Source organism: Erpetoichthys calabaricus, chromosome 8 (assembly GCF_900747795.2).
Source record: "Erpetoichthys calabaricus chromosome 8, fErpCal1.3, whole genome shotgun sequence".
NCBI classification, from domain to species: Eukaryota; Metazoa; Chordata; class Cladistia; order Polypteriformes; family Polypteridae; genus Erpetoichthys; species Erpetoichthys calabaricus.
In genome coordinates, this window is record NC_041401.2 from 110527192 (window position 1) to 110541023 (window position 13832).

Below are 13832 nucleotides of genomic sequence, written 5' to 3' on the forward strand. Positions count from 1 at the left end.
GTACCCCATAGCTGGCCCTGAGCAGCTTGGCAATAAGTGACTTCATTCATTTTACCATTTTACTTTTCCTTTAATGTTTAATGTTGCCTTTTAAAATAGCTCAATATCTAAAATGTATGCTACATCCAACCTAAATCACGATCACACGTACAAACCTGATATTAAAACTCTCAAAACAAACCCTGTTTAATGCATTCAACCATCATTGTTGTTTGGAACCTTCTGAATGTCAGAGTTGCATATACAACATTGTGGACCTATACATTATATATGAAGCTGCTAACATAATAACCTAAAAATCAATATTTACACTAAGAACATTTTTGCCCAAATTTTAAAACCACTGTGCTAACTACTGTGATAGGCAGACAAGGGTGGGGAGGCTGCTCCTTTTTAAAAGCTTATTCAAATATTATTTTCAAAAGTGAGTCCAATAAAGGACAAATTTTCATATATTATTTTTTTAACCCTTTTTCCAAAAATCAGAATATTGTGGCAAGTTCTCTGTTATATAAATGGTTTTGTGCTTCATCTTTATCTTGCTCTTTGTTCATCCCTGGATATATACATTTCAAAGCAGCCTTGCTACATAGCTCATCTAGCATCTAATATTTCAAACACAAGTTGAAATATATTGATATATGTCTAAAAATTCTGTGTGTAAAATATGAAAATATATCTGCATATCCCTTTAAGGCATAAATCATAATGACAAAACAATTATTTGTTATGTTTATTATGCACTGCAAAGGACTCGAAATTATTTCCCACTACCAGGAACAGACTGAATTGTTTGTTTTTGCATTGTTAGAATAACCACTTTTTTTTTTTTTTTAATTTAGGGTGAAAGAGGGGCTCAAGGAAAAAAGGTAAGGGACATTTACATTGTAATTCTAATTACTAATTTACTGTTATACAAAATTGTCTTTAACTGTAACAGTTAATAAATAACACTCAGTTTCTTCTTCTATTTAGGGGGACGAAGGGCTATCTGGTCGCAATGGAACTGATGGTCAAAAGGTAATTGAATTTTTTAGGGAAGAAAAATAGTAATTTCTAAGTTAAAAAAATGAATTGGAGTCATGGGCAGCTTGATGGCACAGTGGTTAGTGCTGCTGCCTCACAAAAAGAGCACCTTTTGCTCAACTCAGCTTCTGGTCAATGTCTGTGTGGAGTTTGTTTGTTCTTCAGAAACATTTTCTTTTCTCTGGGTACTGCAGTCCCAAAGATGTACATGTTAGAATAACTGGCCATCCTAAACCAAACCTGGATGAACTAATGCAGATGTGTAGCTGATTATGCCATGTGATAGATTGGCACCAAATCCAGGATTGGTTCCTGCCTTGTGCCTGGCACTGTTAGGATAGTCCAACCCCAAATTGAATAAGAGGATTTGGGATTGCTATATTATCTCATGGATTTGGAGTATATCTTTCACTTATGATTTTTATTCTGATCAATGCTTTTGAGCCAAATGCTTGGTGTGTACAATGTAGTAACAAATAGCTAACTAGGAAACCTAAATGGAATCAAGACAGTTTTGTTTATGCCGTTATTTAAAACTTAAATACAAACAATCTTGGCAGACTTCACTTTTACCTTGTGTGGAAAATCCAAAATTTAAACAACCTGCTTTAAGTAACAGTGGCCACCCAGGTTGTTGGTCAATTTTGTTTAATTGTTCCTACTAAGGAGCCATATGGTTACTATTAAATCTCACTCTATTTGAAAGTTTCCTAAACATAGTTTATAAGGAAACTGTATACTGTATACTCCTTTGAATCAATACATTTTAATGAAGTTTTCATGTCAGTGTGACTATAGAATTTAATGTTTTATCAAAAAAAGCTTCTGAGATGTTCTTTTTATAATAAAAAAATTACTTTTACATTTATTAATAAACCTGAATCATTTTTACATTTCCACTAAAACCAGATTCCGTCGTATTAATTAATTGCTTCCATTTTATTCTATTTCAGTTTTCCATTTTCATATATTAGTGCAGTCGAGGACTTTCATTTAAAGTCATACCAGACTACAATAAGCAGTGAAGTGGGCTCCCTCCCCTGCTAATAATCTTTCATTATTTTTTCCAGTGTGTTTTGCCTTTTAATTTAATGCTAAGGAAGTTTTTATTGTAGCTGAGCATAAAAATGATCAAAGCCTACATTAAGGACATGTGCAAGTCCTAAAGTGCTCTCCATAATTTTAATGATGGTTTACGTTTTCCTTCATTAAAAATGTTAAACTTTTCTGTTTCTATTCAGGGTAGACTGGGACGGATAGGGCCTCCGGGTTGCAAAGGAAGTCCTGGTGATAAGGTTAGTTTACTTTTTTGCTTTTTAGTTAGCAAAATTGTCAGCATGATTATTTTTGATTAATTTGTATATAAATGGCTGAACTAGGGAAATAATAGCTGTATCGTATACTTTTTAATGAAATGACTTTTAAGTAATGAAGAACAAAGATACAATAAGAAACTCTAATAGCCTTAAGTGATATCATGAAACTGGCAAAAAATAGAATTACAATTATTTGAACTGCTGCTGAATGTGGTTTTTTCAAAGTGTTACACATTTGGGATTTTTTCAGTAAAGTCATTATTATAGCAGCAACAGAATGGCAACAATATGATGCTGACCCAACACCAGATGTATTATTCTTTGTTATGAATGACTTTGTATGATGTGCCAGTTCTGCCTTCTCAACAAATGCGAACAAAGAAAAATTGATCATTATCTCTTGTTCAATTAACACAAATGTGGAAATACATTCAAATAATGTGCTCTTAATATGTAAAAAAAATGAAGCTTTATTATCAGTAATTTTTATTGTATGTATTTCAACATCCAACAGTAAGGCATCACTGGATCCACTATTTCATACCATGTGTCTAACAATAATTCTGTTAATCATTAATTTACTACTAATATGCGGTTAAACATTCAAACATTCACTGATGGCAATATGCATACCATACCATACACTGACACAAACTGTATTTCTACACATTAAATGAAAGGATAAATATAAAGAAGTTTAACCAGCTTAATAAACTAAATAGGAAGAAGCGCATCATATTACATTTCAAGTCAAAAAAGGTGTAAGATATCAATCACTGTATTAGAAGATATAAAGACAGTGGTAATACCTCTGGCCTCTAACAAGTTCACCAAAGGTTGTTTCCTGAAAAGGTACTGCAGTTTCAATGTAGATCCTTGACTAAGACTTATCTGTCCTTTCCTAGAAGTACTAGGGTGTTGTACCGTGTTAGCCATTTACATCTTGCCTAAAGAAGGGGCCTGAGTTGCCTCGAAAGCTTGTATATTGTAATCTTTTTAGTTAGCCAATAAAAGGTGTCATTTTGCCTGTCCTTTCCTAGTAATTTAAGGGTGTCTTTGTGCATATTGTGTCTGTTGGTATCTAGTGCTTCACTTTGCCTCAAACTCCAATTAGTTATCCATTTCTGGCCACTAAACATAGCTTACTGCATGGCAAGAGCTTTTCTAAGTACTATTAAAGACTTGAGAGTCATAGTAGAATTGACACCACAACACGGCTGACCAACACTTCAGAACATTTGTGAGATGTAAACTGAAGGCATTCATTAACGAAATATGTCAATTCATGGACTTGTACATCACAGTGCCAACTATGCAACAAATGAGACAGACCAGGATCCTTCTGAGTAAGTGCTGTAATTTTGTTGGCATGAATGGGAGTCAGGTACTGACTCAAAAATAGGACCTCAATTGAGGTGGGCTATCAGCAACAGTGTGGCACCAAGCACCCGCTGTTATCAATCAATGAGCACACAACAGTACATAAAGATGTAAAACCGCTTCATACCTATTTGTTGTTAGCTTTATAATTTGGTTTTCCAAATTCCTTAAAATCAATAAGGTAATATATAATTAGGAATAAATCTGTGTGTTTTATTATTATTAAAGACTGTGGAAGACTTTGCCTATGGGAATGCCAAAGTTAGTACCAGAGGAATACAAATATTACAGGATAATTCAACAATATAAAATTTGAGACTACAATTTATTAAGACCAAATGAAATGGATCTGGTTTAATAATGACATGTACTATGTTAAATACGTACTTTGCCGTTGGTAGCAAGACTGAATGAAGATTAATGAGTTTATTGGTTTCAGCCAGCTAGCACAGTAGTTTTCTCTACATGCACAAACCATCAGAAAACTTTAATTGAGTCAAGATGTCAGCCAAGTGAAATAAAATATGACCACAATTTGTACAATAAGTTTTTGTTTCATATAGATATATACTGTACATTATCCACATTTAATATAATCTTCATTAGACAGTTTAAGATATTAGAGGACGCAATACTCTGGAAAAATTCTATAAATTCTGTGTTCAATATGATTATGAAGGTTTAAAGATTTTAGGGGTTTTTCTGTTAACTAATCAAAGCTGTTACCTTTCAAAATAAATTCAAGGCCAATGTACGTTGGTTTTAAAAACCATGAAATATAAATGCCATTGACTGCATACTTTATAAACATATGATCTTAATGAATCTTATTTATCTGTCTTCTATGGAGTTTGATCCCCAGGTAAGGAATAAGCTGAGAAGGGATCTAACAACAATTCTTATCTATAGCATCTTTTACAGAACGTATGTATAAAAGTTCCAGCTAATAAATTTATCAATTGTAAAACAAAAATGCTTCATTGGGCTACACTCAGGTTTATTTCTGTATATATCTTCTAGGGACCACCAGGATATCCTGGTGATATCGGTGAAAGGGGACAAGCCGGAGATCCTGGATCTAAGGTTTGGTATTTTATTTATTAAGATTTTTTAGATCACTTATAAATTTCAGATAAAAAAAATGAATCTAACTTACTAATATCAATTTTATGTATAAGAAATATGTTATTGGTCATAGAAGGAATGTTCACAGGTCATCATCTTTTCAGTAGAAAAAAAAAAGCTTTGTAAAAAAATATTTTTAGTAATTCAAAAAAGTAAAGCTGAAAGTATATCATGTAGCAAACTCATGCAAGTAATTGCTATACCTAATATTTGAAGTTTACCATAAAGACATTTTAACTTTATAGAATAACTTATTTTGGAATGGAAATATACATAAGCACATTTAATATAGTAGTTGATGACAACTTTACTGGATGATGGTGTAGTATGTTGGATATTGTTAGACTACATTAAGTTCCTCAGTTCCTCATAAATGACTTCCAGATGATGTCCTGCTCTTTCATTTTACTAATGGAGGCTGAGCCGTTGAACTGGTCATAACATGAGAAGTTAGGATTTCCTTGAGCTGTAGTAGCTGTAGAATTTCCTTCTAACTTTAAATGTTGTAATTTTTGTTTGTTATGATTAAAATTAATGGAAAGAGTTACTATCTGAACATCCAAATGCTACATTCTCAGGAGTAGATCCTTGTTTGTTATTGTGGATATAGCAGAGACAAAATAAAACCAGGAACCATTTAGGTACACATTAATGAAAATATTTCTAAAATTGAAAAACTTTTTTTAGTAAGTCAAACTGCATACTAACAAAATACTACAAATATATCAACACTGCTCACACTAAGAAGCATTCAAGATTATATGACTCCTCACTGGTAAAAGGTTTGGAATGAGAATCTGGGAAGGTGAGTGCTGTTTCGTTCCGTTTAATATCCTTCTTTTTTTTTACCATACTGAACATTTTTATGCTTTGGGTATCTTGATAATATTAGTTTTTGGGGAAAACAGTACTGCCACATCATATTTTATCGAGGCTCATGCACATGTGTGTTAACCTATGATGTCGTGCATTAGTTTACACTACATTCACTGGATTACAGTGTGAATTTTCCTTTGCCTAAGGAAAGGAAAAAGTTTATGTCCTTCCATATAATTTTAGAAAAAATATCCAAAAATGAAATATTTAAGATTCAGAACATATAATAGATTATGATGTTGTTCTTTTTATAGCTACATAAAGCAATAAATCTTAGATTTAGGACTTGTTAGAAATAATGAATCTTTGACACTTAGGAGACAAAAATAAAATAAAATGCATAATCAAAGGTGAGATTTCACTACTGATAACTTATTTTGCCTTTTAATTTCAACCAAAATGCATATTGAGCAAAATGTGTTGTTTTTTTCTTTTGATTTTTGTGTGCTAAGTCTCAGTATATTCCAGTTTCATCAAGTGAGTGCAAGCGTGGGTTTTCACAAATTAATCTCTTCTCTTCATATGATTAGTTGGCTCTCCGCTCAAATGCTTCAATCCTGTGAGATATTTTAACTTATGGCTGTTACAAGGATTACAACTGACATTCAAAGTAAAGAACAAATTAGGAAGACTGCATTCGATGAAAACATGCAAACATTTGGAATTTTCTTTAAATCTCAATCAAATTAAGCACTAATTGCTTTGTGGGACTACATAACTTTTTTGTAGAATGTAAAACTTGTCATTAACTTGTGGTTGGCAGGTGGCGCAGCCCTAGACTAGCGTCTTATCTGTGCTGCATCCAGTCTTACACTAGATACTACTGAGAGACTTTGTTCCAGGACGTTTTGGGTCCCCCGTCGTACTAGACTCTTAAAAATATTTATATTGTTGTCTTAGATATTATGGGACTGTGAAAATACTGTTTTATACTAGATAATTTATTAGTGCATGTTATAAAATAAAAACCTTTCACCAGAAGATGTGCTTTTTATATATTGTGACACAAGTGCTATATATGTCCAGTTAAAATGGTAAGTTTTATTATATTGATGGCTGATTATAGTCAGTCTTTTATGGGTCTATAATTTTGCTATAATAAATTATTTTGAATATACTATATAAAAAAATGGTTTCTCGACTTCACTATTGTGGTTTCATTGTCTTTGTAATTTCACAAACAGCACTTTTACAAAATTTCTTTTGTTTATAGTTTTTTCTAATAGCTTCTTTTTCATGTTAATTAATAACATTAACTTTAGAGCATTTTGGGAACACTCTACCACCTCTTCAGTATTTACTGTACATTCGCATTGTTAACACTGTAAAAATAACATATTCCACATATTGTCACATTGGTTAAGTTATTTGTTTCTTTGAAATTTGTGCATATTTATTTATGACATGGTAGACAGTCATATACTGTATGTTGGCTACACAGAGCAAATATTTAATAAGCCAATACTGAAGTCAGCATTTGATTCCATCCATTTGACAAGTTCCCTTTTAGCATAACTTGACTAAAATGAAAAGCGCTACCTATTCATCCTAAAAGGCAGTCATTTTCCATGTGTTTTGGCTAGCAGACATGTAAAAAATGTAAATATATTTTCCAATATAATAGATCGTGCTGCTGAACTGCTTGAATTTAAGCAGCTACAAGAAGACGAAAACAAGCATTATGTGAAGTCTGAAAATCACACAGGTTGCAACACAAGCGTGATCCACCTGTTACTGCACAGCCAGTGTGAACGCCGGCCTTGTTTTAACTTGCCACTGATGTGGATGTTATCAACAAAGAACAAACATAATACTAAGCACAAAGAAATAGCAAAAGATGTTGTTACAGCAGACAACAAAAGAGGCAAAGGAGATATCTAACAAGTAGCCTAGATTAAGACAAAGACAGAGAAAACAATTGTTGAAAGATGTGAAGATGTGGTCTAACATTACTATTGTGTAAGCTTGATTTTGTTGTGGAAGAACTTTGGTGTCAAACCCATTTCTCTGCAATCAATGTATTATGTGACCACACCCTGATGCGAGCATACACTGACCACATAAGCACACCCAACACATCACATAGCCATGCCCCATTAGGTAATGATCAAGCAGTTATCTTGGTCACTTAAAACAACAACTGGGAAAACTATTCAAAATGGCAACCAAAGAAAATATTTGATTTAAAATTAAACAAGATGCTGGAAAATATATTCATCAGTTTCAAGGACTTAGACAGTATCTCTGCAATATATAAAATTATTTTACAGTCCCTCCCTTTCAAAGATCCAAGAGGACAATGGGAAAAAGATCTCTCCCTCAACATATCAGAAGAGGAGTGGAAGGTAGCAATGCAGAGAATTCACTCGAGCTCCATATGTGCAAAGCATACAATTATTCAACTAAAAATTATATATCGAGCACATCTGTCTTGCTTAAAATTGTCCAAAATGTTTGCAGGGCAAGATCTAACATGCGAACGCTGCAATCAAGTTCCAGCCTCACTGGGTCACATGTTTTGGGCCTGCACCAAATTAACATCATTTTGGACCAAAATTTTTAAATGCCTTTCAGACAGCCTTGGGGTCATAATCCCTCCTAATCCAATAACAGCTGTGTTTGGTGTTCTTCCAGATGGGCTTAAAGTGGAGAAAGACAAACAAACTGTAATTGCCTTCACTAAACTATTGGCACGTAGACTTATCTTGCTCAACTGGAAGAATCCTAAGTCTCCTCTTTTAAATCAGTGGGTAACTGATGTTGTATATTATTTGAAATTGGAAAGAATAAAATTCTCACTTAGAGGATCTGTGCAGAAATTTTTCCAAACCTGGCAGGATCTAATCAATAACATTTTAGAATAAGCTTTTAAAGCACTGAGGAAGCAGATTCTCTCCCTATTCTCTTTTTTTTTCTCTTTTTCTTCTCAATTTATCTATATTCACTTATTAATTTATCTATTTGCTTATTTTTACTAGGTTTAAGTTTTATTCTGCTGCCCATCCTCTCTTCCTCAGGGGTGGGGGATGATTTGTCTTCAATCCTATTCATGTAAAATTGATCTATTTGTATGGAATGTTGTGTGATTTCAATAAAATCAATAATAAAAAATAAAAAAAAAAAGTAAACAAGAAGTAAAATTTGCTCCATGTGGTGACATAACTTACAGCATCTATATATATCAGGACACTGAACACATGAAGCACACTTGACATGGTTTGATATATATTCTGCAAAATGATACTTCTAGAGTTTTGATAATCCAGTGATAAAAATAATGACAAGTGGAGATTTTGAAAGGGTGTGGAAAATTGCAATTAAACCAACTATTTTGCCATTTTGAATATGCATAACACCACATTGATCTACACTTGTAAATATTTTGGAAACTATGAATCACAGAATTTAAATTAAAGGCTTAAAGGTTGCTGTTCAAAATGGACTGAACCAAGAGAACTTTCTCATGGAAAGTAATGAATGTGAACTTTTATATTTTGTTTGAAATATTTCTCTAAACTCCAAAATAATCTGTAACTGACATTTCTTTGCACAAACCAAAAGCAAGCCAAATTGATTATCATGTAGATTTTTACATGATTTTAATGGCTCCCGTAAGACTCGATAAAATTACATTTTAATTATGGTTAACATAATATACACTTACTAAAATATTAAGGAGAGTTTTGTGTTAGGGTTTTAGTACAGCAGAAATATTTTTAGTTTTAGTACAAATTGACTATTTTAACTGCTGGAGGTTTGTGTAACCAAGCAAAAACTCATTTCAGACAGAATAACTTCAGCCTTTGCAGTATAAAGGTAAGAGTATTTATAAATTTAACTTTAACATGTAATGCAAATGCAACTTAAGACTGCAAGTAAGAATTACTGAGTACATATATAAAACACTGCACTATACACAGGTAAGATTCCTAAGGTTGGAAACTAGGAAAAATCAACTATAAGCCTGTATTTTTAACATGTACCACATGTAAACTGATGAAAGCAATTATTTGGGAGAATATAAGGCATCACATGTTAAAAATATTGTATTGGTAAACAATCAGCATGGTTTCATGAATAGGCTGAAATTCTATAAAGAAGCAACAAAAGCAAACAACCACAGAGTTTCATATACTATATTTTATTTGACTTTTCAAAACTGTTTTGAAGGTAACACAAGTCATTTAATTAAAACAAGTGGGAATTCAGGCTGCTGCATGTAGAATGATGAAAAATTGGCTTCAACACCATGGAACATAGAGTCATGGTGACAGGAACTTTTTTTAGAATTGGAAGATAGTAAAATGTGTTGCCCCAAAAGGATCAGTGCTGAGGCCATTTTTTTAATATATAAAACAATATAGATAAGAATATAAAAAACAAGCTGGTTAAGTTTGCAGATAATACCAAAGTAGATATAATGGCATATAATCTAGAATCAACCAAGTCATTGCTGAGATATCTGGACAGATAAAAGTTTAGGGCAGATTTGTGGCAGATGAAATTCAATGTAAGTAAATGTAAGGTATTACACATAGGAAAGAAAAATGTTAGTCTTGAATACACAATGGGCAGTTTGAAACATGAAAATACAACTCATAGTGGATCATAATGGAGTGGTCACTTTCTACATCCAGAGAGAAGCTATTAGAATGTTAGGTTATATAGCGGGATGTGCAGATAGATAGATAGATAGATAGATAGATAGATAGATAGATAGATAGATAGATAGATAGATAGATAGATAGATAGATAGATAGATAGATAGATAGATAGATAGATAGATAGATAGATAGATAGATAGATAGATAGATAGATAGATAGATAGATAGATAGATAGATAGATAGATAGATAGATAGATAGATAGATAGATACTTTATTAATCCCAAGGGGAAATTCACATACTCCAGCAGCAGCATACTATACAAAAAACAATATTAAATTAAAGAGTAATAAAAATGCAGGTAAAAACAGACAATAAACTTTGAATAATGTTAACGTTTACCAAAGGGTGGAATTGAAGAGTCACATAGTTTGGGGGAGGAACGATCTTCTCAGTCTGTCAGTGGAGCAGGACAGTGACAGCAGTCTGTCGCTGAAGCTGCTCTTCTGTCTGGAGATGACACTGTTTAGTGGATGCAGTAGATTCTCCATAATTGATAGGAGCCTGCTTAGCGCCCGTCGCTCTGCCACGGATGTCAAACTGTCCAGCTCCATGCCTACAATAGAGCCTGCCTTCTTCACCAGTTTGTCCAGGCCTAAGGCGTCCTTCTTCTTAATGCTGCCTCCCCAGCACACCACCGCGTAGGAGAGGGCGCTCGCCACAACCGTCTGATAGAACATCTGCAGCATCCTATTGCAGATGTTGAAGGATGCCAGTCTTCTAAGGAAGTATAGTCGGTTCTGTCCTCTGTTGCACAGAGAATCAATATTGGCAGTCCAGTCTAATTTGTCATCCAGCTGCACTCCCAGGTATTTATAGGTCTGTACCCTCTGCATACAGTCACCTCTGACGATCGAGGGCGTGGCGTACCTGTGGCCTCAGGTGGTGAAGCAGCAGCCGCTCCATGGTCTTCATCACATGTGACGTCAGAGCAACAGGCCGGAAGTCGTTCAGCTCACTAGGACATGATACCTTTGGGACTGGGGTGATACAGGATGTTTTCCAAAGCCTCGGGACTCTCCCCTGTTCTAGGCTCAGGTTGAAGATGCGCTGTAGAGGACTCCCCAGCTCCAGCGCACAGACCTTCAGCATTCAGTGTAGGGTAAAAGTCCACAATTTAGGTTGTAAAGAAAGTACTTGAATCTTTTCAGTTTCAACAAATGGAAATTAGGAGGTGACATGATTGAACTTTTTTAAAGGAATTAGCACAGTGAATCCTGGTTATTACTTTCAATTAAATTCTTAAACAAGAACACTGAGACAGATGGAAACTTATTAAGGCTCAGTTTTGCATAAACGTTACAACATGCTTCTTCACACTGAAAACCAAAGACACATGAAAAAAATTACCAAGTAGTCTAGTAGAGAATAGGAGTCTAGGGACTTTTAAATCTTTACTCAGTGTTATTTTGGAAATAGCAGGTAAACAGAATTGGTGAGCCTTGCTGGGATGAACGCCCTAGTCTCATCAAAGGTTTTCTAACATTCTAGTGTTCTAAAAAGTTTTCTTTATTTGAAAATAATTAGACACCAAACATTTCTTGCAATAATTTCTCACTAATTCTAATCACGTATATGTTATTATAATTTATCAGTGCTAAATTCATTTTAGTCTGCTTTGTTTTCTGACTCTATAAAATGTATTGTATGTATCTTAATTTCAAGTATTTTTAAAAAGAAATTTTAATTTAGTTATACCTTTCCAAAGGTATAATTTCCTAACTTTGCTGAAGTAAAGAAACAATTTTATATGTGGTTCAAATTCTCCTTTGCTGTCTCCATTACTTTTTCATTCTGCATTTTATATACACTTTATACACCGTACTTTACACTGTACTTCTGGTATTTTGCAGCACACTGATGTTGCCTATCTCCCAAAGAGTTGTTCAATTAATCCACTGTAAATGTATTCTTTTGTGCATAATATATACAAATACAATAATATAAAATTTATATATACAGTTGTTGTTAATGTTTATACAGTAACATGGTTTCTAGACACAATCCATTTCCTATATCAAAACAACTGTCAAGCAGAAAATTTCAAACCTTCTGGAAGATTAGTTTCTGCATTCTTGTATAATAATTGGTGAAGCTCAAAATAAGAACAGATTCACAGATATTTTTTGATTAATGCACCATTTTGCATTGGGAAATGTTACACCTGGTGGGTTGGCACCCTGCCCAGGATTGGTTCCTGCCTTGTGCCCTGTGTTGGCTGGGATTGGCTCCAGCAGACCCCTGTGACTCTGTGTTCGGATTCAGTGGGTTGGAAAATGGATGGATGGAAATGTTACACCTGTGCATGAAATAGTATAACTGAATTATTTTGTTGTCAAAAAGATAAGACATGCTCATTTTGCTTGAGATTAACTCAGTTGTGTGGTTTCCTATGAAATGAATGTCACCTTAGGGCAACTGCACCCACTCAGAGCAGTAAGATGTGATCCAAAGAGTAGTCTGTATAAGTGTGCAGTGTTCTTATATTTTAAAAGTAATGTATTTGTATTTCATTTGATTAAGGGAGACCCTGGTCGGTCAGGCAGAGTAGGACCTCCAGGACCACCAGGAGATGTGGGTCAGAAGGTAAGAAAACCTCAGTTTGTATGTACTACAAAAAAATCTTTAATATGATAGGAAAAATTGGAAAAATCACCAATGCCCTTGTTAAGAAGTCAAAACATTTAAATGTTTTTATCATCTCACTAATTATTCTGTGTTGATCTGAAAATGGAATTCTTACTGTCTTTTAATGTGGGCCTGGGGGTGGGAGGGGGGATTCTGCATGCAAACAGACTGAAGAAGTAAAAGCTTTTCAGCCTAACAGGATAGAATAGGATAGGTGATTGAAAAGACAAAAATACAAATTTTAAGCATAGAAATTTCTTTCAGGTCTTCCATGAGAACAATGACAAGTCAAATGTGATGTAAAAAGGCTTTCCCATCATGGTTAAATCACATTTTTTCCCCAAGCAGAATAATAATCACATGGTGCTAGCAACTGTAGAGTGTGATTAAAACGTACCCCACTGGTGCCAAACTGTAAGGTTTAACTTAGTAATATGGAAGCACTAAGTAAAGAAAAAAATTCAAAAACCTAACTTGCGGAGAATGGCATATTCTTATTTATTATTTCATATGTTCTTTAATAGAAGAAAACAACATAAAACATTTGATTGTTACGTGTTGGGTTTCAAATTGGGATTATTGGTTGGCGGGATCCTATAGTCAAATATCCTCCAGTACTTGGTATAAATGGAGCTACTTTTTAATTCGAGTCTGGCTGATAAACTGTTCACTTGTACCCTATTTGTATCTTCTTTCAAACTTCAAGCACAAAAGAAAATATAGGTATACTATAAATACAAGATTGCTTGGCTTGCAAGGGTTTGCCAGGAACAGAAACATCATAGAGCAGCGAAATGACTTTATGTGAACTTAAACT

General features: G+C 33.9%; 1 protein-coding gene across 2 annotated transcripts in view; it reads left to right on the forward strand.

The window, feature by feature from the left end:
* The window catches only part of LOC114655941 (collagen alpha-2(VI) chain-like), an 81922-nt gene that overhangs the window by 27800 nt on the left and 40290 nt on the right, over positions 1 to 13832 (forward strand). For both annotated transcript variants that reach the window (XM_051930593.1, XM_028807265.2), the window contains exons 9-13: positions 843 to 869; positions 976 to 1020; positions 2268 to 2321; positions 4743 to 4805; positions 12911 to 12973. In XM_051930593.1, the coding sequence (XP_051786553.1) occupies positions 843 to 869; positions 976 to 1020; positions 2268 to 2321; positions 4743 to 4805; positions 12911 to 12973 (252 nt within the window). The remainder of the gene's footprint in view (positions 1 to 842; positions 870 to 975; positions 1021 to 2267; positions 2322 to 4742; positions 4806 to 12910; positions 12974 to 13832) is intronic.